This window comes from Balaenoptera borealis, assembly GCF_965194805.1.
Source record: "Balaenoptera borealis genome assembly, chromosome: 1".
NCBI lineage: Eukaryota > Metazoa > Chordata > Mammalia > Artiodactyla > Balaenopteridae > Balaenoptera > Balaenoptera borealis.
In genome coordinates, this window is record NC_138860.1 from 62,583,385 (window position 1) to 62,609,518 (window position 26,134).

At 41.8% G+C, this 26,134-nt stretch overlaps 1 protein-coding gene across 1 annotated transcript in view; it reads right to left on the reverse strand.

The window, feature by feature from the left end:
* Positions 1-26,134, reverse strand: part of MPZL1 (myelin protein zero like 1) — a 63,011-nt gene that overhangs the window by 14,178 nt on the left and 22,699 nt on the right. The window contains exons 2-4 of the mRNA XM_082360977.1: positions 8,584-8,750; positions 2,979-3,192; positions 2,106-2,238 (exon numbers count right to left, since the gene is read on the reverse strand). Coding sequence (XP_082217103.1) covers positions 2,106-2,238; positions 2,979-3,192; positions 8,584-8,750 — 514 coding nt within the window. The remainder of the gene's footprint in view (positions 1-2,105; positions 2,239-2,978; positions 3,193-8,583; positions 8,751-26,134) is intronic.

Consider the following 26,134-nt stretch of genomic DNA (forward strand, 5'->3'; position numbering starts at 1 on the left):
GTGATCATCAAAGGCAAACCTCTTCTCAATGTGCTTCCAAAATGACAGATACAGATCCAGGCTCATAGTCTTGGCTTATCTCATTCCTTCCATTCCCTAGGTCCCCATAGTTTGTTTCCCCACCAATTCCGCAACCAAACCAAAGAAAATCCAGGAAGTCATGGATGATAAGAAACCGTGGAATGCCACATCACACGGGCTGAACTTTTTCAGGGGCAGCGGGGTCTTCAACAGCAAGCCCTGTCTCATAAATGAACCAGGGAAAGTGAATGCCAGGAGGTAACTCATTAGGGATTCCCTAATGGGATGTGTCTTCAGCAGAGCTTCAATCCCTTATGATGTACTTTTTAAAAATCTTAGGAGTGTGGAGAGAATCACATTTAAAGTGTCGTTACTAAGACCAAAGCATACAAAGCATTCTGCAAACTGTGCCTTCTCTGAACCAGGAGGCTATATGCCACAAACCAAAATGGTTTGAGTATTGTAACACAAAGAGTCTAACTCAGTAATAATACAATTCAAGTATAAAAAAACTAAAACACACACACACACACACACACACACACACACACAGACACACACACACACACAAAGGCATTTTACATGAAGAACATATATGTTCAGATGACCATAAAACCTGACAACCCAATTTCATTGGGATGGTACACTCAACATGTTTCTAACACAGACACGTGACATATTTGTGGACAAACCATGATAGCTGTTGGGTTAGCTCAGAGCTGGCTAGTTAGTTGTCAACAAGGGAGATGGGCTGAATACATACACATGAATATTAACAGCAACGGCCAATGTGATTAGTTACCATGTGTCTAGTGGGAGTGGAAGAGGAGACCCAGCCCTGTTATAGGCCCAATGTGTCGTCTATGTCAGCTTTTCTTAAGAAGTGGAAGATAGGCAGGATCTGATCCCGGCACACCAAGGTAGAAAAGGCAGGGGAGGGGGAAAAAAAAACCAAAGTAAGAAGAATAGCAGCATTCACGACGCCATGCAGAATTCTAAGGCACACTTTTCTGTGCCTTTATTAACCCAAAAAGCGTGAACTACAGAGACTGGCACGTCACCACCCTGGATTAGTTTCATGTTGAAAACCAATGCTCCGGTTATATTTCATCATAAACCACTCACCATGCAAGGGGGCAGGTACAGTCAGCAGAATAGAAACATTCCAAGCAAATAATATCTGAATTTGAACACTTAAACTCCTTAAAACACAGCACTCCTAAAAAGTAGAGCAGCAGAGCCCAAAGCGAGAAGTCCCCACCATCCACCAGCCAGGGAGTCCAGGGCGTGCAACCCTCTCAACCACAGTCCCTTCCGTGCACCTGGGACGCAGCTCGTGCTACATCAACTGAAACCCAGCCTCGCTCTCAGTCTTACCACACGAGTTCTACCAAGCTTATACAGGCTAGCTTTCCAGCTGGAGTGGCAAAAAGAGAGGGTCCTTCAATTAGACACACACCCTATGCTCAAAGGTTTTCTCTTTGAGAAGCCGCAAACAGAACGAAAGTCTACTTTTCTTTATTGCTGGTATATTTTGATGTTCAACTCTTATTAACTCAGCTTGGATAAGTCCAGCCATGCATTTGAGAATGGTCAAAGCAATACACCTCCTTACCAAACTACAAACAGGAAAAGCCCTGCATCATCACATCAGGTGGGGGGTCATTTATCAGCATACTCCTATTATTATTATTATATTTACCTAACTGAAAAGAAGAACCTTATGAGATTATTACCTAGAGATCAAATTAAACTCATATTAGGTAAGTGATATCTGTGGCTTAATAATGCTAATTGCAGAGTGGATGATACTGAAACACAGAGCACAGACTACTGAGCAGTCCATTTCACCAAACCTAAGAAAGAAACTGAAACAGGGATTAGTGTCATAGCCCACGTTTAACAGCAGGCCACTGATTTCTGCTTGCCCGCGTCAGAACGTCTTCTAAGAAGATGGCTTGATTCCGACATGAAAGCTAACAGTAGCTAATTCTTCACAATTCTTTTCCCATAACACATACAGAAGTTTTCATAAACTCTGATTCCTTCCCTCCACCCTTCCCCCCAAAAGCAGAGCTCCTTACCCGGTGTAATCCCGTTTAGAGTTTTTCCTTCTATAGAGGACAGCCAGAATCATGGTGATGAGCAAAGTGAGACCTAGGACCACAGCAGTAACTATACCCACCACCACCCAAACTGGAAACGCGGGCACAATCTCTAGAGAGAAAGAACAAAATAGGTTTAAGGTACATTGCGACAGAGAGAAGAAATGGAATTCTATTAAGTTAATAAACAAGTGTCTTCCTTTAGCAATTACCATACACCATTTTATTATACAAATTATGAGATCCTAGTACCTAATTGATGACAGAGGAACATTAGCTGATAAAGAATGAGCTTTAGAACTAAAAACATTTCTATATACATAATCCCTCTCAATGCTCTAAAATCAAAGAAAAGCTGGGGATGTGAATTTACCTCAATCTATTCTCCAACAAAGCAGACTTTGTCTCGAAATGAGACAGCAGAACCTGCGTTTCCTGCTTATTCTCCAAAAAAGGTGAAGAAATAGCTATACTGTTTCTGCCAATGTTAAAGCTTTCTCCTGGAGAATATTAAAACAATATTAATCTCCTTCTTTCCCAATACTCACCCCATCCAACTATAATGAATCTGGTCTTACTTCTAATTAACAGTGAAAAATTCATACTCCTTTAATCTGATCAATATGCTCCAGACAGCAGGTATATAAATGGAGAAATCAGCCACTCCAGTTGGAATGAGTTCCCTGACCCCCAGGCATGTTCGGTAGAGCCACAGGTCGATGGAAACAGGCAGCATAACTGTATGGCAGAAATACCCCTTCCAAACACACCCTGAAATGTAACTGTTGTTCTCTAACTAAGCATGAGATAAAGGGGACTGTATCATTACTGCAAAAATACTCAAGGAAGTACCTTTCTCTACAACATAAAGCCTAATGTGTCCTGGCTGGACAACAATGTCAGGAGGATTTTTGACATCACAGATGTAAGTGCCATTGTGTATAAACTGCATATTTTCTATGTTGATTGATGCATCTTTCTTGTCGAGGTCTCCAGCCCAGCTGATTCTGTCCTTAAATGGTGGATAATTCCCGGCATACACTTGCCCTTGGGAGTAGTGGAAAAACTGCAATTAGAAAAAAAGAACACATGAGCTATTCTCAAAGGTAGAAGTTCTAAACTCTATTATAGGCATGCTGTGAAGGGTTCTTTTAAAAAAAGACTTCATCCGAGGAGCTCCAATCAAGATGGCGGAGTAGAAGGACATGAAAAAAAAGACTTCATCCAGAAAGAAATGCCACATCATATTACAAATCTCAAGCTATAGAACCTAAGCCAGACAGGGATTTAGAAATCATGGAGTTCAACCCTGTTTCAGTTGGAGAAATAAATGTGTACATTCTCTCTAAACCTCTCAATAGCCCAGTGGTATAGCAATTACCACCCATATTTTTATAATAAGGAAATGGAGACTCAAAGAAACCATTTGCCCAAGGTCACAATGACAATAGGTGGTGGATCCAGAGTCAAAGTCAGGACCACCTGACTCTTCAAAGCCAATTCTCTGATGGACACCACAACTAAGCCCAGTGAATCCACAGGTTTCAGCCTTAACTCACAAAACTTACCATTAAGATACGCAAAGCATCAAGAAAAAGAAGCCTAGGGCTTCCCTGGTGGCACGGTGATTGGGAGTCTGCCTGCCAATGCAGGGGACGCGGGTTAGGGCCCTGGTCTGGGGGGATCCCACGTGCCGCGGAGCAGCTGGGCCCGTGAGCCACAACTACTGAGCCTGCGCGTCTGGAGCCCATGCTCCGCAACAAGAGAGGCCGCGATAGTGAGAGGCCCGCGCACCGCGATGAAGAGTGGCCCCCGCTCGCCACAACTAGAGAAAGCCCTCGCACAGAAACAAAGACCCAACACAGCCAAAAATAAATATAAAAATAAATTTAAAAAAAAAAAAAGAAAAAGAAGAAAAAGAAGCCTAAATATCACAGATCAGTTAATCTGATGGGTTACCCAGTCTTACTTATTGGTTTCCTACAGAAAAGTCATGGATGTGTGAAAGGAACACAAACCAGACAACCGAAAATGTTCTCGTCCGCCTTTGCAGCTTCAGCCTTTAGCCCCTTTCTCTTTCCACTCTCACTCTCTCCCCAGACCTGCTTTCAGCAAAGGAACTCATTTCTCAAAGTAACTTTGTCAAACCCAGCCCCCTGGAAGTAAGGTCAGGCCTGGTGGGTGGGGATCTATCCTGATATGTGGCTTCAATCCAAGCAGCTCTGCTGGAGGCTGGACGTCTTTGTTCGGATTCACAGATGGGGCGATAGTGGGGTTGGGGAGGGTGGTGGAAATGAACATTAGTCAACCACTGAGCTGCACTGGCAATCCAAACACAACATTTTCAGAACCTTTTGTGGAAGCTGAAAACCCCTGTGCAATCTCATCCATTCCTATGATTTAATGGCCATCTACAATTTTGTTAACTCGCAAACCTCTCTCACGCATAGTGCTTCCTGCAGCTCTAGACCTCTAATCCAACTGCCTACTCACTCAGCTGCCTCCACCCTCCAAGTCTGCCACCTTCTCCTATAAACTCCATCTTCTACCTGTGTATCTCATCTTGACTGATGGCTACATGCCAGTCTCGCAAACCATAAATTTTGGAGTTACCGTTAACTCCTCTGTCTTCCTTCCCATCAATTAATTTCCCAATCCTGGGACTTCCCTGGTGGTCCAGTGGTGAAGAATCCACCTTCCAATGCAGGGGATGCGGGTTCGATCCCTGGTCGGGGAACTAGCATCTCGCATGCCGTGGGGCAACTAAGCCTGCGCTCCACAACTACTGAGCTCATGCGCCTCAACCAGAGCCCGCATGTCGCAAACTACAGAGCCCACACGCCCTGGAGCCTGCACGCTACAACTAGAGAAGAGAAAACCTGCACGCCACAACTAGAGAGAAGCCTGCGCACCACAACGAAAGATCCCGCATACCTCGGCGAAAATCCTGCATGCCTCAACTAAGACCTGATGCAGCCAAAAATAAATTAAATAAATAAATAAATAATAAATAAATCTTTAAAGAAAAAAAAATCCCCAATCCTGTCAATTCCATCTCCTAAGTTTCTCTTTTCTATTTAATTCCCACTGATAATACCTGATTTTTATGTCCTCATCATCTTGGGCTATGACCTCTTAACTGGTCTCAAGCTCCTCTAATCCATCCTCCACAATGCCTAAATGATTATTGGGGAAAAAAAAAATTAAAAACCATTTATCAAATATATACCCTGTGTTTAATATAACTAATGCTTGTTAGGAACTATGAAGGCTCTGAGATTTTACCCTCCCTGCAAGTCGGCCACAGGTTCACAGATGCTGGCAGAAGACACAAGACTCCTGGGAAGTCTTTGTTCTCATGAAGAAGACTTGGAGACAAAGCACCCTATTGCTTACAAACAGCCAGCAGCATGTTTTTATCTGTGGCCCCTGCCCCCCAAAGCCCATAGGGACGGCATGGAGGGGCCTGGGTGGATGTTGTGCGTGCAGAGGCTCGGTATCACAGATGAGGAGCCCCAAGCTTAGGAAACCCAACTCTTTTATAATGGCCCCAATGGGAGACATATTACTATCTTGGACAGTAAGCAAACCAGTCCTCTGCTCCAGAGGGAGACACCGTCTCTGCCTTCCAAAGCTAGTCACTGAACAAGACAGGCAGCCAGGGCCTCCGCTTGTAAGATGGGCAGAAATGTGAAATACCATGAAAAATAACGCTCTGACACTCATAACCACGCTGCAAGGTGAGAATCACCCGCCAGATATTTGGCAAGTGAGGAAAGAGGCCCAGAAAACCTTAGTGACTTACTCAAGGTCACTGTTCTCGGAGACAGAATTCAAAGCTTAAGCTATTTCCATTATTTAATGCCTCTCATGTCTGATCATATCTCGCCTGCCCCAAACCCTTCACCTCTCTTCTTTACCAGGAAATAAACCATAAACTCTTAGCTTAGCAAACAAGTCCTTCTGTCATCTGGTCTCTGCTTTCCTTCCTACCTCATCTACAAATATCCCCTGAAGCACTTCTGAAGCAGCAACATAGACCTACACTACACTCTTTCCCACCTTTGGGCCTCCGCAAACCTCTCCCTCATCAGACTGGGTGCCCTCTGAAGGCAGGGCACAAGCTGTATTTCTCTCTGTGCTCCTCCACACTTAGCACATCACAGGAACTGTATATGTTTGCTGAACTGCACTGATTAATAACGCTTTGGTCAAACCAGTAAGAAAGAGAGAAATGAAACAGTAAAAAAACTCACACACAAAAAGGGACTAGATCTCCTTATCGACCAACATTTATTAAGTAAAAGCCACAGTGCTAAAACCATGAGGGATGCCAAAGGTGTAAGATAGATCTCTACCCTCAAAATGCTTACATTCAAGATAAAGAAGAGAAAAACTGTCATAGCAAGGGACCTTCTCTCACAGGAGTGGCCCAGATAACATGGGCAGGGAGTTTTAAGAAGAGCTAAAAAGGTCAAAAGAGGTCTTATGGAGGGATCACAATGTGAAGATGGGATACAACTTAAATGGCAAGAGTTCAGAAGTGGAAAAACAAAGCATAAAGCACTTTTTACTAGACTGAAGGAGATCACATGAGAGAACAGAAGTGGGGCTAGAACAGACAAGCACTGTTTGCAATGGGAAACTATGAGGATTCTGACTAGGGCAGTGGTGAGGTGAAAGAACTGTTTTAAGACAAGGCACCTGGTAGACTGTAGGACTGGGTTGAAAGATGGATAATTTGAAGTGGAGGAATAACCAAGGGGGTTGCCGCACAAGTCCCGGCACACAGTTTTTATCACTTAATGGAGAGCGGAGAAGCAGGAAGGCTGACAAAAAGCTAGATGCCAGAAACGAAGTAGGAAGAGCCAGCAAACGTTCTTATTTCTCAGGGTGGGTGTGAGGAGTAGAAGGGAAGAGGTAGTGGATGGGGAAGGGAAGGACAAACGCCCCCCCCCAACAAAACTCAAGATTTAAAAAAAAAATCAGGTCCCTAGAAGAACATAAATACCCAAAAAGAACTAGCACAGAAGGGAAACAGAGGGGAGAAAAGACGAGCTCAGTTTTAGACATGTGGACCCTAATTCCATGGACCAGAAAAGCCATATCTGGTATGTTGGGCTTGATTTTTCCTTCTCCTGAAAATCTATAAAAATGAAGAGCATCCTGCTCATCTTATTAACTATGCCCTGACATTTGGGAGTTAAAGGATCCTGTATCAGTAACTGAACATTCTGGAATTAACTATAATCAGATTGCTGTGTAAGTATAAATTGATTAGCTAAAAACATTAATCAGAAATACAGCATGTTTGGACTTCCCTGGTGGTACAGTGGTTAAGAATCTGTCTGCCAGTGCAGGGGACACAGGTTCGAGCCCTGGTCCGGGAAGAGCCCACATGCCGCGGAGCAACTAAGCCCGTGCGCCACAACTACTGGGCCTGTGCCCTAGAGCCCGTGACCCACAACTACTGAGCCCATGTGCCACAACTACTGAAGCCCGCGTGCCTAGAGCCCGTGCTCCGCAACAAGAGAAGCCACCTCAATGAGAAACCCGCGCACCACAACTAGAGAAAGCCCGCGTGCAGCAACGAAGACCCAACGCAGCCAAAAATAAATAAATAAATAAATAAATAAATAAATAAATTTATTTAAAAAAAGAAATACAGCATGTTCTTAATATTAAGGCTTGGGGTATGTAAACCTGCTTTGACCCACATGACAAGAATGTTTTGAGCATAAGTAAAACTGCTCTTTGAAGGAAAGAGCATCTGGGTGTCTTCCTGATGATGCTTTACTTTCTATAGATAAAACAATGTCCCTCACTTCTAGTCTGGCAAAAGATGTCAGTGGGAAATCTTCACAAATTTAAATAATTCTTTGGACTCTCCTGGGTAAATCTGTGTGTTTAATTTTGCATCTATAGGATACATGATCCACGTTGATGCCATATTTATGGGAAGCAACAGAATGCCTGACTCTGCTTCCCCATGACATTTGTATGGGTTCCTGCTCTCACTCACTCTGGGACTGTTTTACCCAGAACCATACCCAATTGGACCCAGTGAGGAAGTCATATAAATTTGTAATCTCTGACTTTACCTCACCTTTCCTTCCTATTCAGACACAACACCCAGGGGGCCTTCCTTTTTATAAATCCTGAGGGACACAGGTCCACTCAAACATTTGGAAATCAGGCATACATTCCAACCCAGTATATTGATAGATAGATAGAGATATCAATATCAGTATCAATACAGATAAGAAGCTGCATTTAAGAGATGCCGAACTTATTTTTTTGGAGAGTCTCAAGCAAGAGACGGGCCTTGAAGTCTCTAATAGATAAAAAACTCACTCATTTTGCAAGTGCGCAATCAGAAGAATGGGTCATTAATCACACTAGAGCAGTAAAGAACCCCGTGAGGTACGACCAGCGGAGAGCAAACAAGCATTCCTACCGACACAGTGGTGTCAGTCCCCTCTGGCTGGAAGCTCCAGGAGACTGAGGTCAACGTGCCGGTTGTGTTAGTAGACTTGAACTTGCAGGTCAGCTTCCCTTGTGTCCCATTTGCCACGAAGATTTCTTTTGGTGTATACACCTCCAGGGCCGATACACCAGCAGTCACTGGAGAGAAAGGAACAAGGAAGCTTAAGAGTAGGATTTAGCATGAATACCACTGTGCATATTTATCAGAGGACAAAGAAAAGATACAAGAACGTTACAAGATGTATACAGTAATCCATCACCACTGTGTACTATACATTTCTGGCAGAATATTATATAGCCAGGTACTTCCTACAAACTAAACCACTGAGAGTCTGGGATTTTTGTTTTCTAATAAGAAGACATTTTTACTGGTTCAGTTATACCTAATATTTATGTTCTCTTTTGAATTAATAGACTATTTTTCAGAGCAGTTTGAGGTTTGCAGAAAGTAGGGAGTTCCCATATATTCTCTCTCGCTTCCCCCAAGCCCCAGTTTCCCCTATTATTAACATCTTGCATTAGTGTAGCACTAACGTCGAGAATATTCTATATTTGGAATCATTCAGTAAATGTAGCCTTTTCAGATTGGCTTCTCTCACTTAGGAATATTAATTTAAGCTTCCTCCATGTCATTTTGTGGCATGAAAGCCCATTTCATTTTATTGCTGAATAATATCCTTTGTACGGATGTACTACAGTTTATCCATTCATCTACTGAAGGACATCTCACCATGCTTCTCTGATGGTCTGTTTTTAATGATGTGGAGGCCATATTTTTACTTCTTTAAATAGTTCTCACGTTCACCTGCTACATTTCAATTTGTATCAAGTTGATCTTTTCTCATCTTCCATATATAAAGCAATTAAAACTGTTTTAGGTAAGATATCACTTTATTTTAAAGCCATGTTTATTATTTAACTAACCGTTTTCCTATAAGGTATTTAAGGCAAAAAAAAAAAAAAGAAGCATAACATATCTTGCTTTCATTAGTGAAATCTTACCTACCTCTGGATTTCAGTGTGCTAGACACATGTGTACTCAAGAAATAACTGACCACACTGGGTCACATATTCATTTACTCACTGAGTTTTTTTCAGATAGCCTAAGCCCAGGAAGTAGTAATTAAAATGTCTATCACTTGGCATATAAAAATAGCTCTTTTTCCAAGATCTATAATCAGAGGCAACCTGCAGGAATTATTAAGGATTCCCGCTAAAGTAAAATAATCTTCATGCAAAAAGAGACCCTTTCATGGACTAAAGAAGGTTAGAAAGAAACTTATTTGGCCTAAAAGTGGAAGCAATTAGAGCTAATATAGAAGAGATTAAAAACACCCATTTTCAAAACAAGGTTTTTTTAAAGAAATAGTCAGGAGAGAATCCCTATCTGCAGTGTTCCAATTATTCTTAGAATGTAACAGACAAGCAGAATAAGGAGGGGTATTGTCACCCAGGACTGACGGTCATATTCAGAATTTTTTCTTCCTGAGGTCTTAACTATGACTCCAGGCCAAGGAGAACAAGAGTACTCCCCCATTCCTCCTAACCATCTTCCAAATGTTTATCCTCACGACACAATGGGCACTTTTGGCCATTCTTCTAAATAAACTGATAGCCACACTGCATCAAGCAGATTTTTTTCTGCTAAAGAGGGTGGATTATTATTATATGGAACAATGGATTATTATTCGTGGTCCAAACCTCAAAACAAGCCCTTCTTTTAAACAAGAAGCCAACAAAAGACAGTTCCTTGCTATTGTGGGTAGGCAGAAAAGCAGCCCCAGGGCACTTGAGTTCAAAATGAAGGACAAAGCATAAAACTGGACAATCTGACCAGTTTATTCCAGGAAGCAGCACTGGTTTGTAACCCTTATTTACTCTGTGTGATTTTGACTAGTTTTCTCCACTAGGATGAGCAATGCAAGGAAAGCCACAGTCTTTAAAGTCAACAAATAGTTTCTCAAGGATTTTCTCAAACCAGATCCCTGCCACAAGACCTGGCTGCAAGAACTGTTACCCTGAGATGTTATTTAATGATGCAACTAGGCCAAGTGCCCAAGTTTACAGTCATGGAATTTTGACCAAAAAGACCAACCAAATGCCTAAATGGGCTTTTAGACAAACTATTTAAGACAGACAATTTAATTATGCCAAAGCTGGTTAAGAAACAAGTGGCTTTTAAAAACAACAGCATACCATCACTCTTTGGCTAATTTGGACAGGCAGCTCTTAGAGCCAGGAAAATGAATTCCAACTCGAGCCAATCAGCCAGTTGCAGAAAAATAAAATAACTCCATACATAGCTAGTTAACTTCCTCTTGTCCCTGGCTCTTTCTCCCACTCTTGTCATAATTCTTGGAGCTTCCATTAGTCATAGGAAGAACCTTCCAAAACCCTGATCTCTTTGTTTATCTTGTCTTCTCCAACGATCTTATCCTCAGGCCGATCCCAGCTGCTAATTCCCATAATCATGCCCTAACCCAGGGCTTCTCAACCGTGGCACTATTGACAATCGGGCCAGGTTAGTCTTTGCTGTGGGGCTTGCCTGGGCGTTATAGGATGTTTAGCAGCATCCCTGACCTCTACTAGGTGTCCGTAGCAGCTTTTCTCATTCCAGCTGTGACAACCAAAAGTGTCCTTACACAATTGCAGATGTCCCCTCCTCGGGGGCAAATTGCTCCTGGTCGAGAACTGCTGCCCGAGACCCTATCATTAATACCTGCTCCCCCTCCACAATCTTAATTTTCAGGCTCTCTACCCTCTGACTGACCACTTCTGACTTTCCAGAACATTTCCTCCAATACCCTGATTTTATCAATCCTTCAGCCACATTAGAACCCAGAATCCATCAGTCCTCCAATCCTTTTACTGTCTCATCCCCAGCATGTCTCCACTGGTCCCGCTCGGATTACTTCCACGGTGTAGCACAAGACTCATCCCCTGGCTGCACCGTCAGCCCCCCTGCCTCTCTCTCCCGCCAGCGCATTCGCCCGGCCAGACCTCAGCTCTGGTTAAGTGCACTTCTCTATCCATTCTGCATCTCTACCAGGGTGACTGACCATAGCTGGAGAAAAGCACACAATCCCGCTGACTGGTTTCACCTTAAATTCATGACCGCTAATTTCAAAGAGGACTCTTAACAGTGCCCAGCAATCCTCCCACATTTCCCTACTCCATCTAGGCTCCACTCTCCTAAATGACTATTTTAAACTTTCCTCTCTAACCTCAGCTGTGGGCCTCCCCCTGCTTCTCTCGCTCAGCTGACGACTGTGCTTCCTGTTTCCCTAAGAAAACAGAAGCAATCACAAGAGAACTTCTCTGTGTCCCCAACCACATCCTACCCTCACCTTCTGCATCTGTGCCCTGTCTTCCTATGTGGGCAATGTCTGCACTACTCTTCACTGTGCACTGGGTCTCATCTGCTCTCACGCACCTAGGGACACTGATCCAGCAAGTCTCCCTTTTTCTCCTGAAGATTTCATTCTCTACTGAGTTACTGCCATCAGCCATAGAATTATATGCATTTATATCCCAACTTTAGGGGGAAAAAATCTTGACCCTGCATTGCCCCACAGAGAAGATCCCTTTGCCCTCCTCTGACTTGTAAATCTTGAAAGAACTGTCTGTAGTCACTGTGTACAGTCTCCCTCCTCCCACTATCTCCTGAAGAAACCCAGTTCAGGCTTTCATCCCCAGTACTCCACTAAAAATGTTCTTGTTAAGGAATCCAACGACCTCCATGTGGCTAAACCAACAGTTAATTCTCAAATCTCATCTTTTTGATCTGCCTGCATTTGATACGATTGATCACTCCCTCCTTTTTTTTCCAGTTTGGCCTCTGAAACGTCAGCCCCTTTTGATTCTCTCCTCATCTCATTACCTGCTCCTTTTCTAGTCCCCCTGACCTCTACATGCTGGACAGTCCCAGATCATCCCTCTGACCTCTTATCCAGTCATTCTCTTGGTGACCTCATCTATATATCTATCTATTTTGGCTGCACCATGCGGCATGCAGGATCTTAGTTCCCCAACCAGGGATGGAACTTGCACCCCCTGCAGTGAGAAAGCAGAGTCCTAACCACTGGACTGCCAAGGAAGTTGGTAACCTCATCTAGTTTCAGGGCTTTAAATACCTCCTAAATGCCAATGACCCCTGTACACACACACACACACACACACACACACACACACACACACATACACGTGCATATGTATTCAAATGTTTATCCAGCAATGTCACTTGGATCTAACTGGCATCTTAAATTTAACAATGTCAAGATTGAACCTCTGATTCCCACCTCCAAACCTGCCCTTCCATGGGCTTCTCCATTTCAGTAAAGGACAACTCCAGACTTCCAGTGGCTGAGGCCAAAGCTCTGGACAACTCTCTTTCTCACAACTTACCTCTAAGCCGTCACAAAACATGCGTCTCTATGAAAAACATATCTAGAAGTTGATCTCTCCATGCTCTTTCAGTGCTACCATCTTGGTTCAGGTCATCATCATCTTTCACTCAGGTGATTTCCATGACTTCCTAAGCTGGTTCTCTCTTCTACCTCATCCACTTAACTGCAGCCGATCCACGGAGAGGCCAGAGAGATCTTGGTAAAATGCAAGTCAGATCTTATCTCTCCTCTGCTCAAAACCCTCCAAGTTCCCCACGTCAGCCAGGATCAGGTCTAGGTCCTCACAGTGACCCACAGAGCCTGATGTAAGCTAGCCCCCGGCCACCTCTCACACTTCATCTCCTACGCTTCCTCCCTAAACATGTTGAGCAGCCACGCTGTCACCTTGTTGCTCCTCTGCCTGTGATGAGAGCCCCCAGGACAGAGAGTGCTACGGACAAGGAGACAGGAAGTCATGATGACATGAGAGCTGAGAGAAGGGCATTCAACCAAGAGAACTGCTGGGAGTCAGGTGCTCTGCACAGCTGATCTCGGGGAGAAGTTTCAGCAGAGACCCGTACTTAAAACTGCATGTGGTTACCACGCACATCATAGAAGCCCAAAGTGCTTACAGCAGTTTCTGATCAACTGCCATGAGCATGAACGCCAGCAAAGTTTCTCCTATGTGGGGAAAGAGAAGGAAAGCATAGATCTCCCCCTCGGACTACATTCCATGCAGCCCAAGCCAGGGATGAATTCACTGGTTTCTTAAACAATTGGGAATGGTTTGCTTTGTCAGCCTCTTCTTTTTTTTTAAGTGACTAGGGTTATTATGGAAGTATATAGTAAAATTATTGTGAAATTCAGATGGCTTGTCTTCAGAGTCATAAAAGAGAGTTTTAAGGGGCTAGTTAAAATGGCTAAAGAACGCAAATATAAAGAGCACTGAGATGTAGAGAAACTATTGTTCTAATCCATGTCATCCCATGTCACTGTAGACTGGACTCCCAGTCTGAATAAGATATTACATAGGTTTTTTTTTTAAGCCTCAGATTTACCATTATGGTATAGTGGCAAAAATCCCTGTGAAAAGTATTAAAACTTTAGTTTAAAAACTCATTGATGGGGGGGAAAAAGTCTCCTGTTGAATCTTGGAAAAACCAATTGCCTCAGGAATAAAAACATAGAAATGAAATGAAATGAAATAAAAAGATTAAATGATATACACATGTTTTTACAACAGGCCAACTTTGGATTCTGAGTTACATATTAACTTACAGATAAACTTCAGAATGGTAACAGTAGCTGAGCTTACTTTCTTCCTGGGGAAGTAATCTTGCTAAGTTACACTACAGTTCAAAGGGCAAGAAAACATATAAACAAAAACAACTCTTCTTCTGATGTGCTCTGGGAAATAAATTTCTAAAATGCACCACTTTTGTTGCCCAAAAGTATCATTTAGCAGTGGAGTGATAATGACCCTCAAAGTAGGAGATCAATTCAAACGAAAAAAGCCTGCAAAATCATTTGACAAGTAATCAAAAAGTTTGTGCAATCAACTCACTAAGGGTCATTTCTGCAGTAGTCAAATATGATACCCCAAACTTGATATTCTTCCATTTTGGATGGAAACCTGAACAGTTTAGGGGAAAAAGGGGGGGTAGGGTGCAAATACAGAATACAAACAACATCCATCACAAGCACAAAAAAAGCAAATTCAAGAATGGTTTGCCCAAAGGGCTATTTCCTGACATGATCTATTTCGATATTTTGAATTATTGAAGTAATACAATGTCAATCATGTCTTCCAATGTCAATCATGTCTCAAGTTAGTACATGTCAGGGTGACCTTTACGCCAGTAAATTCAAACTCTGATACCACAAAATCATTTAAAATACACTGGAGTGGCATTATTACGAATGAACAAACACTTTCATGGCCTAGTTTAAAATAAGTGTTTTCATTGTTATTGTTAAAGCAATTCCTTGCCGTGTTACTGCTGAGTCCATGTGTGATACACCCTGGTTTGTAAAAACCTTACCCTTTTAACAAACCCTGTTAAGGTTTTCCTTGAAATTGAAAGGCTTTTGTTTTGACTTTTTTTTTTTTAAAGTACTTTGATGTTACCAGTATATTCTCCTCTTTAAAAGAGTACAATCAAGCAATTTACTCAAACAGCTTTCCAGGCTATTTCTTGCTTGCTGTTGGTACACAGTGATAATCTGATATTGTAATATCTCCTAGCGCAAGCGTAAATATGACCTTTTAAAACATAGTAAAAGAGAGAGACAAAAGAGAACAATGAACACAAAATTCAGACTAGTGGTTCTGATTGGAACGGGGTGTCCATGGAGCAGGATGTGTGCAGCTCACACTGTTGGTCGTGTTTGATTTCCTAGGCTGGGTAGTGAGGGCATGGGAGCTTGTTTTTTAATGTGTACTCTGCAAAGTGTATCGACGTGTGTGCGCACACACACGCCCACTCTCTTTCTTTTGTATACATTTTATTTTTCATAATAAAAACTGATTTTTTTTAAAGAGAGAAAGGAAGACATCAGTAGGTGTTAAGAGATTTACTTCTTTAATTCCCCAATGCTCCAGTGAAAGCATCCAGCACGTGATTCCCTCCCAGCACAGCTGTGACTCCTATAAACAGGCTGAATAAACAGAAGCCAACGGACGATGCGTGTCGGTGGAAAAATTGCTGGGGGTCTAGGCGGAGGCCTCACGCCCCCCTCAGCACCAGGTCACTCTGCAGCAGAAGGGGGCTGCTTTCTGCCATGTATCAGGCCTATTCTGGACCTGCTTCAGTTGGGTGGCACAAAGTAAGGGGAGGCTAAAAAAATCTACTCTATTCAACGAGCCATAAATATTAATAAATTAAGCTTTTCATTTGTCAGGAACACACGCTCTTCCGTACGCTTTGTCTGAAGTTATGCTTCAGGCCACAGTCTAAAAATGACTTCCTCCCAGTGTCTGCCCCACATCCCTCACCCTGTGCCCCTTTACATCCTGCCTTTCCTGTCAAGGCACCCTTCACACTCTACGGGAGGGACCTGCTGCCCGGAACCAGGGGAGGGCCAGTGGCTGTGTCCACCTCGTTCACCAAACCACCCTCTTTACCTCGCAAATGCCTGCCCCTGTCAGTGTGCTCGACAAACATTTATCTGAAAGTTGGAAAAAAAATGAATGAATGAAAGAAGGACAGAAGAATAAAAGAGACCAACCACAAGTCAATTACGCTCAGCCATAAAAAATTATACTTGCTTCACAACCAATGGCTTCAGCATAATGCCCAACACAAAAGGAATTTCAGAGATTACTCAGGATCAAGTTTGAATGCTGACATCATCTTAGAGGAAGTTTAGATAGGTTTCCTCCAAGAGTCACCTTCCTATTTTGATGAGAAAATCCCAAAGGCAACTCATCTTTTGAAATGTTCAATTAAAATAAAGAAAAAAAGAGTTATGTACTTTTACTAACACACAGGATTACCAAATTCCTCTCAGAGCTGATTCCTTCTACTCAGATCGATGGCCAGCTGGCCACATCTTTATCCTTAACCTTTCTGTACCAGCAAAGATCTTTCTGTTTCTCAAATGAGAGATATTCAAAAGGTCCTGAATCAGGCTAGTCATTGAACTGATCACTTGACTCCTTAAAGCCCTGGTATTTCTTGTTTGCCCTCCTCTATGTATGTACTGTTCATCTTTCTTTTCTGCCACGGCTTTCCTTCTTTCAATCAACCATTATCCTTTCAAACCATGCTGGGACTTGGCTTCTGCCCTTAATGGACTGACAGTCTCGTGGAGACAAATGAACAAACATCTACAGTGCAGTGCCTGGCCCCTGGGATGCACCCGGGCTGGTGCAGAGACAGGGCACAGATTCCACTAAAGACCAAAGTCTCCAATCAAGCAGTCAACACAAACGCCACAGTTGTAGTCAACCTGAATTGTATCATCTGTGTCCAAATGTTTGTCCAAAACTGTCCAAACATTTCTCAGTTCTTAGCAAGGAGATGAAAAGAAGACACTTTTGGAAAGAAATGAGATCATTTTACTTCTGACAGATTATAGTGGACTAAAATGCTCAGCATAAAGGACACGTTGAGGGCTTCCCTGGTGGCGCAGTGGTTGAGAATCTGCCTGCCGATGCAGGGAACACGGGTTCGAGCCCTGGTCTGGGAGGATCCCACGTGCCGCGGAGCAACTAGACCCGTGAGCCACAGCTACTGAGCCTGCGCGTCTGGAGCCTGTGCTCTGCAACAAGAGAGGCCGCGATAGTGAGAGGCCCGCGCACCGCGATGAAGAGTGGCCCCCGCTCTCCGCAACTAGAGAAAGCCCTCGCACAGAAACGAAGACCCAACACAGCCATACATAAATAAATAAATAAATTTAAAAGAGTTGCTACTACAAAAAACATTTTAAAAAAAAAGAACATGTTGAAAGCTCTGGGGGCGTACCCATGGATAACAGAATAACACTCTCATGTGCTTTATGCTTCCCAGGTGCTGAAATGGCATATCAAAATTTCTACTCAAGCAAAAGACCACTGTACTGTAAATCTGTATTTCCGAGCTCTCAAATTTATTTTATCAGAAGGCCTACAGTATGTTAGGAGATATTTGAACAAAAATGTAATCCAAACCAGAAAAGGCTAATACAAAATATTACAGGAACAGCAAAACAAAAGATGGTAAAGTATGTGCCTATGTTCGATGGCAAGAAGGGTACTTCTTGTCTCCAAAATAGGACAAAAGGTAAAGAAGCAATGGACAAACCATCATTTATTAAGTGCTTACCATGGGTTAAACATTATTAAACTATGGCACATTTTTTATTTTTCAGCTTCACTGTTGGGTATTACCTATTGGACAGAAGCTCAGAGAGGTTAAGGAACTTGCCCAAGTGACTTATTCAGCAGCTGTGGAGCCAGAAGTTGAATCTAGGACCCTCAGACTCCAAAGCCTAGCTCTTTTCACTATGCTGATTACCAACCTTTAAGAAAGTCCTTTATTCAAACAAAATCTTATGGGGAACCCAATATATAATGGAGATAAAGGTAGTTTTCATATACAAGTCAGGCAAGAAGTACTCAAGACTTACAATAATAAAGTCCAGAAGTAGAATACAGCACAATGGTTCTCAACCTTGGTTATATTTTGGAATCACCTAGAGAGCTTTGAAAATTAGTGATGGCTACTGAAACTACTCTGTATGGTACTGTGTACTGATGGGTATATGTCATTATACATTTGTCCAAACCCACAAAATGTACAATACCAAGAGTGTACAACACCAAGAATGTAAACGATGGACTTTGGGTGATTATGAGGTGTCAGTGTAGATTTACCTATTGTAATAAATGTACCACTCTGGTAGGGGATGTTGGTAATGAGGGAGGCTATGCATGTGTGGGGAGCAGAAGGAATATGGGTGTATGGCTATATGACCTCTCATTTTTTCTGTGAAAAATAAAGTCTATTTAAAAAAAATACTGGACTTCCCTGGTGGCGCAGTGGTTAAGAATCCACCTGCCAATGCAGGAGACACGGGTTCGATTCCTGGTCCAGGAAGATCCCACATGCCGTGGAGCAACTAAGCCCGTGTGCCACAACTACTGAGCCTGTGCTCTAGAGCCCGTGGGCTGCAACTACTGAGCCCATGCGCCACAACTACTGAAGCCCACGTGCCTAGAGCCCATGCTCCGCAACAAGAGAAACCACCGCAATGAGAAGCCTGTGCACCACAAGACCCAACACAGCCAAAAATAAAAACAAATAAATAAATAAATTTATTAAAAAAAAATACTGATGTCTAGGTCCTGCCCTTATTCTTAGGGATTCTGATTTAATTAGTATGGGGTGTGGCCTAGGCATCAAGATTTTTAAAAGGCCCTCAGGTGATTCTACACTTGTAACCACTATCCAGCACACCAATGAGATGCTGGACTCTACTTATGATACTATAATAAAAAAGACCGTGCCTGAAGCAGATGAGCCAAACCTTGCCTGGCATTTGATTGAATGTAGATACAGGTATGTTGACTTGTAAAATATAAGTTAGTGCACACGTGTGGACCTGAATTTTTCAAAAGACTGGGGCGATGGTCTACTACCCTCTTCATCAAACGCACACTTACAAGTTTAAATGTATACATAGAAATTACAAAAACGTGCTTTATTCTGAAGAATGCATTGGCTGCCAGAGTTAACATGGTGGTGTTCTCCGAAGTCCCCAAATCATGTATATAACTTCATGTCTGGCACATTGTTCCTTATTATTATTTTAATGGTTAAAAATATACTTTAGAGGACTTCCCCGGTGGCTCAGTGGTTAAGAATCTGCCTGCCAATGCAGGGGACACGCGTTCGGAGCCCCGGTCTGGGAAGATCCCACATGCCGCAGAGCAACTAAGTCCGTGCGCCACAACTACTGAGCCTGTGCTCTGGAGCCCGCGAGCCACAACTACTGAGCCCACATGCCACAACTACTGAAGCCTGCGTGCTTAGAGCCCGTGCTCCGCAACAAGAGAAGCCACCGCAATGAGAAGCCTGCGTACCGCAACGAAGAGTAGCCCCCGCCCCTCTCAACTAGAGAAAGCTCGCGCGCAGCAACGAAAACCCAACACAGCCATAAACAAATAAAAATAAATAAATAAATTTATTTTAAAATATATATATATATACTTTGAAACAAACAAAATGTACATCAAACATTTGGAAATTCTAAAGCACTGTTCCTGAAATACCCTAGAAGTCTATTGAAGAGAGCTTGAAAACCACTTCTCTGCTTGGTTTTTGAGAAGTTCAGGTTTGCTGTAAGTGTGTAAAACCAGTGTCTGCTGCCATAGCAACCTGAAACTGGACAAACAGACTAACCACATTTTAACCACACAGGGGGAAGTGAATTAAATGAGGGAGGAAATACTTCAACCTTTTTAGGTCCATAGGTACTGTCAGAGCTGATCTTCTACCTGGTAATTCTTTGGACAGGTTCTTAATTAAATGCAAATTTCTAATTTCTTATTTAAAACCCAGTTTAAAAGCTCCCTTATTGCTTCCAAGCTTTTCAAAGTAACATCCCCCCTTTCCTGCCTTACATTTGGCGAGGGCTACAGCTGGTGAGCTGGTATCAGCTTGCTCTTGCTTCCTTCAACATGCCACGCAGTTGGCATACCTCTGGGCACAGTTTGGAATGAGGCCACCTCTGAAATCCTACAGAATCTCGACTCCACCTAAACAGGACTTCAGGAAAACCCTCCCTGATCTGACCACCTCTTGCACCCCACTACTCAATGTTTCTCGTATGCCTCTTCAGTATGCTGCAGTCTACTGAAGCTACACCTTCAAGTGAGAAGTCAAAGCTTTTTGGTATTTAGCCCTGCAACTGTCTTGAACTCCACTATCACTCAAGACTCTGAGGGATGGAACCTCATCTTATTTGGCCTGTGTGCGCCGAACACATAAGACAATTCCTGGTGATCAGAAAGTTCTCAAGGATCATTTAAGGAGTAAACAGACCAATAACAGCTGTATTTTTAGGATTCCTATAACGTGAAGCTTCGGTTAATGAAATGTATAAGCACCTTTAAAAAAAAAATAAAGAAACCAAGTTGCCCTTAAATGGAAACCTAATCCTACTCAGTCAAACTCTCTCTGGCTCTTAGAAAACTCTGGCAAAAGAGTCCAGATTAATCAGCACCAACTTATCAATGCCCGGAAGAGTTCAAAGTATAAATGCTCACCTTTGGACAGAAGTAAAATATGGGACAAGAATGGATATGTGTGCCCCCTTTCCTGTTGAGGCGCAGGTTTTGTTAGAATAAAACAAAAAAAGACAATAATATCAATTAGATAACTCTTTTTTTTTTTTTTTGGCCACGCTGCACGGCATGTGGGATCTTAGTTCCCCGACCAGGGATTGAACCTGCACCCCCTGCGTTGGAAGTGTGGAGTCTTAACCACTGGACCGCCAGGGAAGTCCAAATTATTCATTTATTGAATAGCAAATAAGTGCTACATTCTATGGGGGATGCAGTCTCCTTAGATACTATGCATGAACATACACACACACACACGTAAGAATGTATACAGCAAACACTGAGTGCCTACTGTGTGCAGGGTCTGGGCACAAGGGAGGACACGGCAGAACAGCCTTCCAAAAGAGGCTTACAGGCTACCCAGTCTGTATTTTATTTCTTGTTTATACCACCTTATCGTCCCTAAAAAATTTCCTACTAAAGCATCTCCATAAAGTAGCAAATAGACTACATGTAGTTAATTAATGCTGAAGTTTGAAAAATGAAGAGGTCAGGGAGTGTTTTAGGGGAAATACACTTGAATTTTATCTGGAATGTTGAGAAGAATCAAGATAGGAAGAGCATTTTGCAGAGACAGAAAAACATGAGCTGCTGTTTCCAAATGGATTGTGTAGATTATTTTGGCTGGAGTAGAAGAAAACTTTAAAGTTGAAAAGGTAGGCTGAGAAGTTGGAACTTGATCCTGTGGGGAAATGGGCACCACTGAACGTTTTTAAGCTGGGCAATAAGGTAAAAGTGGGCTTCTTGGCAGAGATGTGAAGAAACACAGAAAAAGGAGGGAAAGGAGAGGCATTTAGAAGATTTTTTTTCTCAAACAATTTTTGTTTGGTTCATTCTGCCCCTAACACTGGACAAAGGAGAAAAACTTCTGGGAATGACTCATCCCTAAATCTTTCAAAAGCAATAAGACTAAGAAAACAAATTATTTTTACATTTATAAACCTACAAATTGACTTTAGATATGTGAGGGATATTTTTAAAAACTAAGTACTGCATATATCTAATTTCTTTTAAATAATTAATAATAAGGAATTCTACATGATCATATTTGTCATATGGTTGCCACAAGTTCCTTGAAGTTATTTTTTTAATACCACAATCATTTTGATGAAAATCTTGCTAAAATGTATTATTTTTCTTCTGTCTTTATAAAACAATAATACAATGACGATTTGCAGAGAAACAATATTTACGTAGTTTTGAAGCATTCCTCTACAAGACAGTTATTAATTACAATGGGAAAAGATAGTTCCTTTACAGTGGAGAAATATGGCAGACTCCATCTTAACTGAGGATCAAATGTTAATGTCACTAATAATGGAAACCATCGGTAACGAACGTCTCCTTATGTGATGCACCGAGAAGAACAGAACATTACTTCCGCAGTACTCCTGCCAGATGTGCATAACCTGAATCATCAGACAAACACGATGGAGGGACATTCTACTACATAACTGGTTTGTACTCTTCAGGAATGTTAATTTAAATTAAGGGAAAAAAGACTCAGGAAGTGCTGCAGACTAAAGGTGACTAAAGAGACACGACATCTGGATGAAACACACCATTCTGGATTTTCTTCTACTAGGACGGACATTATTGGGGCAACTGGCAACACCCGAATAAAGTCAGATAATTACACTGTGGTTATATAAGGTGATGTCCTTAGTCTTTCTTTCTTTCTTTTCGCCGCAAGGCATAGCTTGCGGGATCTTAGTTTCCCAACCAGGAATTGAACCCTGGCCCACGGCAGTGAAAGTGCCGAGTCCTAACCACTGGACCACGAGGGAGTTCCCTTGTCCTTAGTCTTTAAGAAATACACATTAAAGTATTTAAGGATAAAGGAAGGTGCGTGCGCGCGCGCGCGCACACACACACACACACACACACACACGGTATTTAAGGATAAAGGACCAGCAATTCTGCTGCTCTCACATAGTTGAGAGATACACACCTGAGGATTAAGAAAATGTAACAAAATGTTAACATTTGAGAAATCTGGTTGAAGGGTAGATGGTATTCTTTGCATTCTTTTGCCACTTTTCAGTAAGTCTAAAATTATATCAAAATAAAAATGGAAAAGAAATAATATACTACTTTGTTGAATTTTTGGCTAACTCTTTGGTAACTCAGGACTTGTGTGGACATCAAGAACATAATATAATTTAGTGATACCCTCTGGGGCCACTCAGATATGTAGGGCTATTTGCCCCTACCTAGCTGTCTCCAGCCATGATTATTTTTGAACTTTTGTAAATGCTTTTAATTTTCTTACAATTACCATTCCAATCAGGTAATCAGTTGTCAGCATTGCTGACGGCAGTTTGCCTTCAGTATCCTCTATTCCACCTCCTAATTAATTGCTCTAATCTATTATGGGCTTGGAAACTCATCTAGTTCATGTTTATTTTACAGATGAAAAGACTCTAACCCAGAAAGGGTAAGTAACTTATTAAAGGTATCCATTGTCATCAAGAACAGAAAAAGGATTTGAACAATTCCAAAGTTCTTTTTGTGACATCACGCTAATTTGATCAGTGTATAAATAAGAGGAAACAGTCTCTTAATAAAAAACTGTGTTACACTGAGATCAGACTTGTGGCTGCCAAAGGGGAGGGGGAAGGGGGGAGGGAGAGGGATGGACTGGGAATTTGGGGTTGGTAGACGCAAACTATTACATTTGGAATGGATAAGCAACAAGGTCCTACTGTATAGTACAGGGAATTATATCCAATCTCCTGGGATAAACCATAATGGAAAAGAATATTAAAAAAGAATGTAGGGACTCCCCTGGTGGTCCAGTGGTTAAGAATCTGTCTGCCAATGCAGGGGATGCAGGTTTGATCCCTGGTGAGGGAACTAAGATCCCACAGGCTGCAGGGCAACTAAGCCTGTGCGCTCTTGAGCCCGCACACCACAAAGAGAAGCCCACACACCACCGCAACAAAAAGCCCACGTGCCACAACGAAAGATCCGACGCAGCCAAATAAATAAATATTTTAAAAAATAAAACATAATGTATGTATGTGTAAAACTTGAGTCACTTTGCTGTACAGCAGAGATTGGCACAATGCTGTAAATCAACTATACTTCAATAAAAAAATTTTTTTTAATTAAAAAAAAGAACTGTGTTACAAGTAAGACTCAGAAACTAGAAGGAATGGACTTTGTCTTATTAATCTTAGCTGTCCCTTGGCCTCTTCTTTGCTTACTTTCCAGTGGCCAGATAAGCCTCTGCAGATTATCAAAGTGTTGGCGTATTTCAAGATTTTCCCCTAACCTTCTTCTTTATTTAAAAAAAAAAAACCACATGTTTCAAAATCTCTGGATACTCTATCGCTTACTGAGTGGCTGGCAGAATCGCCCAAAGTTTAGATTTTTACCCACTTACATTCACATACATGAGAGACAACAATGCCACAAAACAGTAAGAGGAGGACACATGCTACTAAGTCATCTGTAACCGACTATAGTTTAAAATGTACAACAAAATGTTAGAGCACCTTGTTCTTCCAAAAGTATTTTTACAGATATTTTCAGATAACTGAAAGAATCTTCTGCCTCCTGACTTACTGTAAACATCTAATGGAGGGAAAGCTCTTGAAATAATTCCTTGGGGTTATTCTCCCCAGAGGACTGGCATTTACTCAAAGGCTTCTGGATGGCAAGAATTGCTTAGAACAACAAGTCTGTCAAATGGTTGAAACTGCCATTTTGAGGAGGCTGGTATGAAATAACGTCTCAAGCCACAGTACATTTTGAAATAATTTCCAAACCCAAATGTTTATGTAAATTTCCATCAATGGGGGGACTGTTTAAATAAATTTGATATATCTGTACAATGGAAGACCCTGGTATCATAAGAAAGAATGAGGAAGTTCTTTAGTGCTGATATGAAATGATCTCCAAGACATATCATTAAATGAAAAAAGCAAAAGGTAGACACACCATATACAAAAATTAACTCAAAATGTACACTGACGTTATGTAAGAGCTAAAACTATAAAGTTCTTAGAAGACAACATAGTTTTTAGGTATGATGTCAAAAGCATGAGCAACAAAAGAAACAATAAGTAAACTGGACTTGATCAAAATTTAAAAACCTTTGTGCCTCAAAGGATACCATCAAGAGAGTCAACCCATAGAATGGGAGAAAATATTCGCAAATCATCTACCTATTAAGGGACTTGTATCCAAAATATACAAGTAATCCCTATAATTCAACAATAAAAAGACAAACTAATTAAAAGATGAGCAAAGGACTTGAATAGATATTTCTTCAAAAGAAGATATGCAGATGACCAATAAGCAAATGAAAAGATGCTCAAACATTACTAATCATTAGGGAAAGGCTAATGAAACCACAGTGAGATACCACTTCACACCCACTAGGCTGGCTATTAAAAACACTCTAACAAGTATCGGTGAGGATGTGGAGAACTTAGAACTCTCTCCATCGCTAGTGGGAATGTAAAGCAGCACAGCCCTTTGGAAAACAGACTGGCAGTTCCTCCGACGGTTAAACGTAGGGTTACCATATGACTTAGCAGTTCTACTCCTATGTATATATCCAAGGGTTACCATATGACTTAGCAGTTCTACTCCTAAGTATACATCCAAGGGTTACCATATGACTTAGCAGTTCTACTCCTAAGTATATATATCCAAGAGAACTGAAAACATGCCCATCAACTGATTAGTGGATAAACAAAGTGCGGCACATCCATACAATGGAATATTTTTTAGACATAGAAAGAAATAAAATATCGACACATGCTATGTCACGGATGAACCTTGAAAACATGGTAAGTGAAAGCTGGATACAAAAGGCCTCATACTATGTGACTCCACTTACACAAAATTTCCAGAATAGGCAAACCCATAGCGACAGGAAGTAGACTCTGGGGGCTGTGGGCAGAGGGAAATGGGGACTGACCCCACTCATGAATACAGGGCTTCATTATGGGGTTATGAGCATTCTAAAACTGGGTAGTAGTGGTGGCTGTACTATTCTGTGAATTACTAAAAAACATTGAATTCTACGCTCTAAAAGGGTGAATTTCATAGTATGCAAACTGTATCTCAGTAAAGCTGCTGTTTAAAAAAAAAAAAAAAAGCAAGCTGTTGAGTAATAATGTATGGGATACTACCACTTACAGATTTGCTCACATCTCCATAATGTATCTCTGGAAAGACACAATGTTAGAAAACTAACATTCGCTTCCTCGGCAAGGGGGCTGGAGACAGAGGAAGATTTTTCATTATGTACTCTTTTTTAACTTTTGAACTATTTCAACATAGTACTATTCAAAATT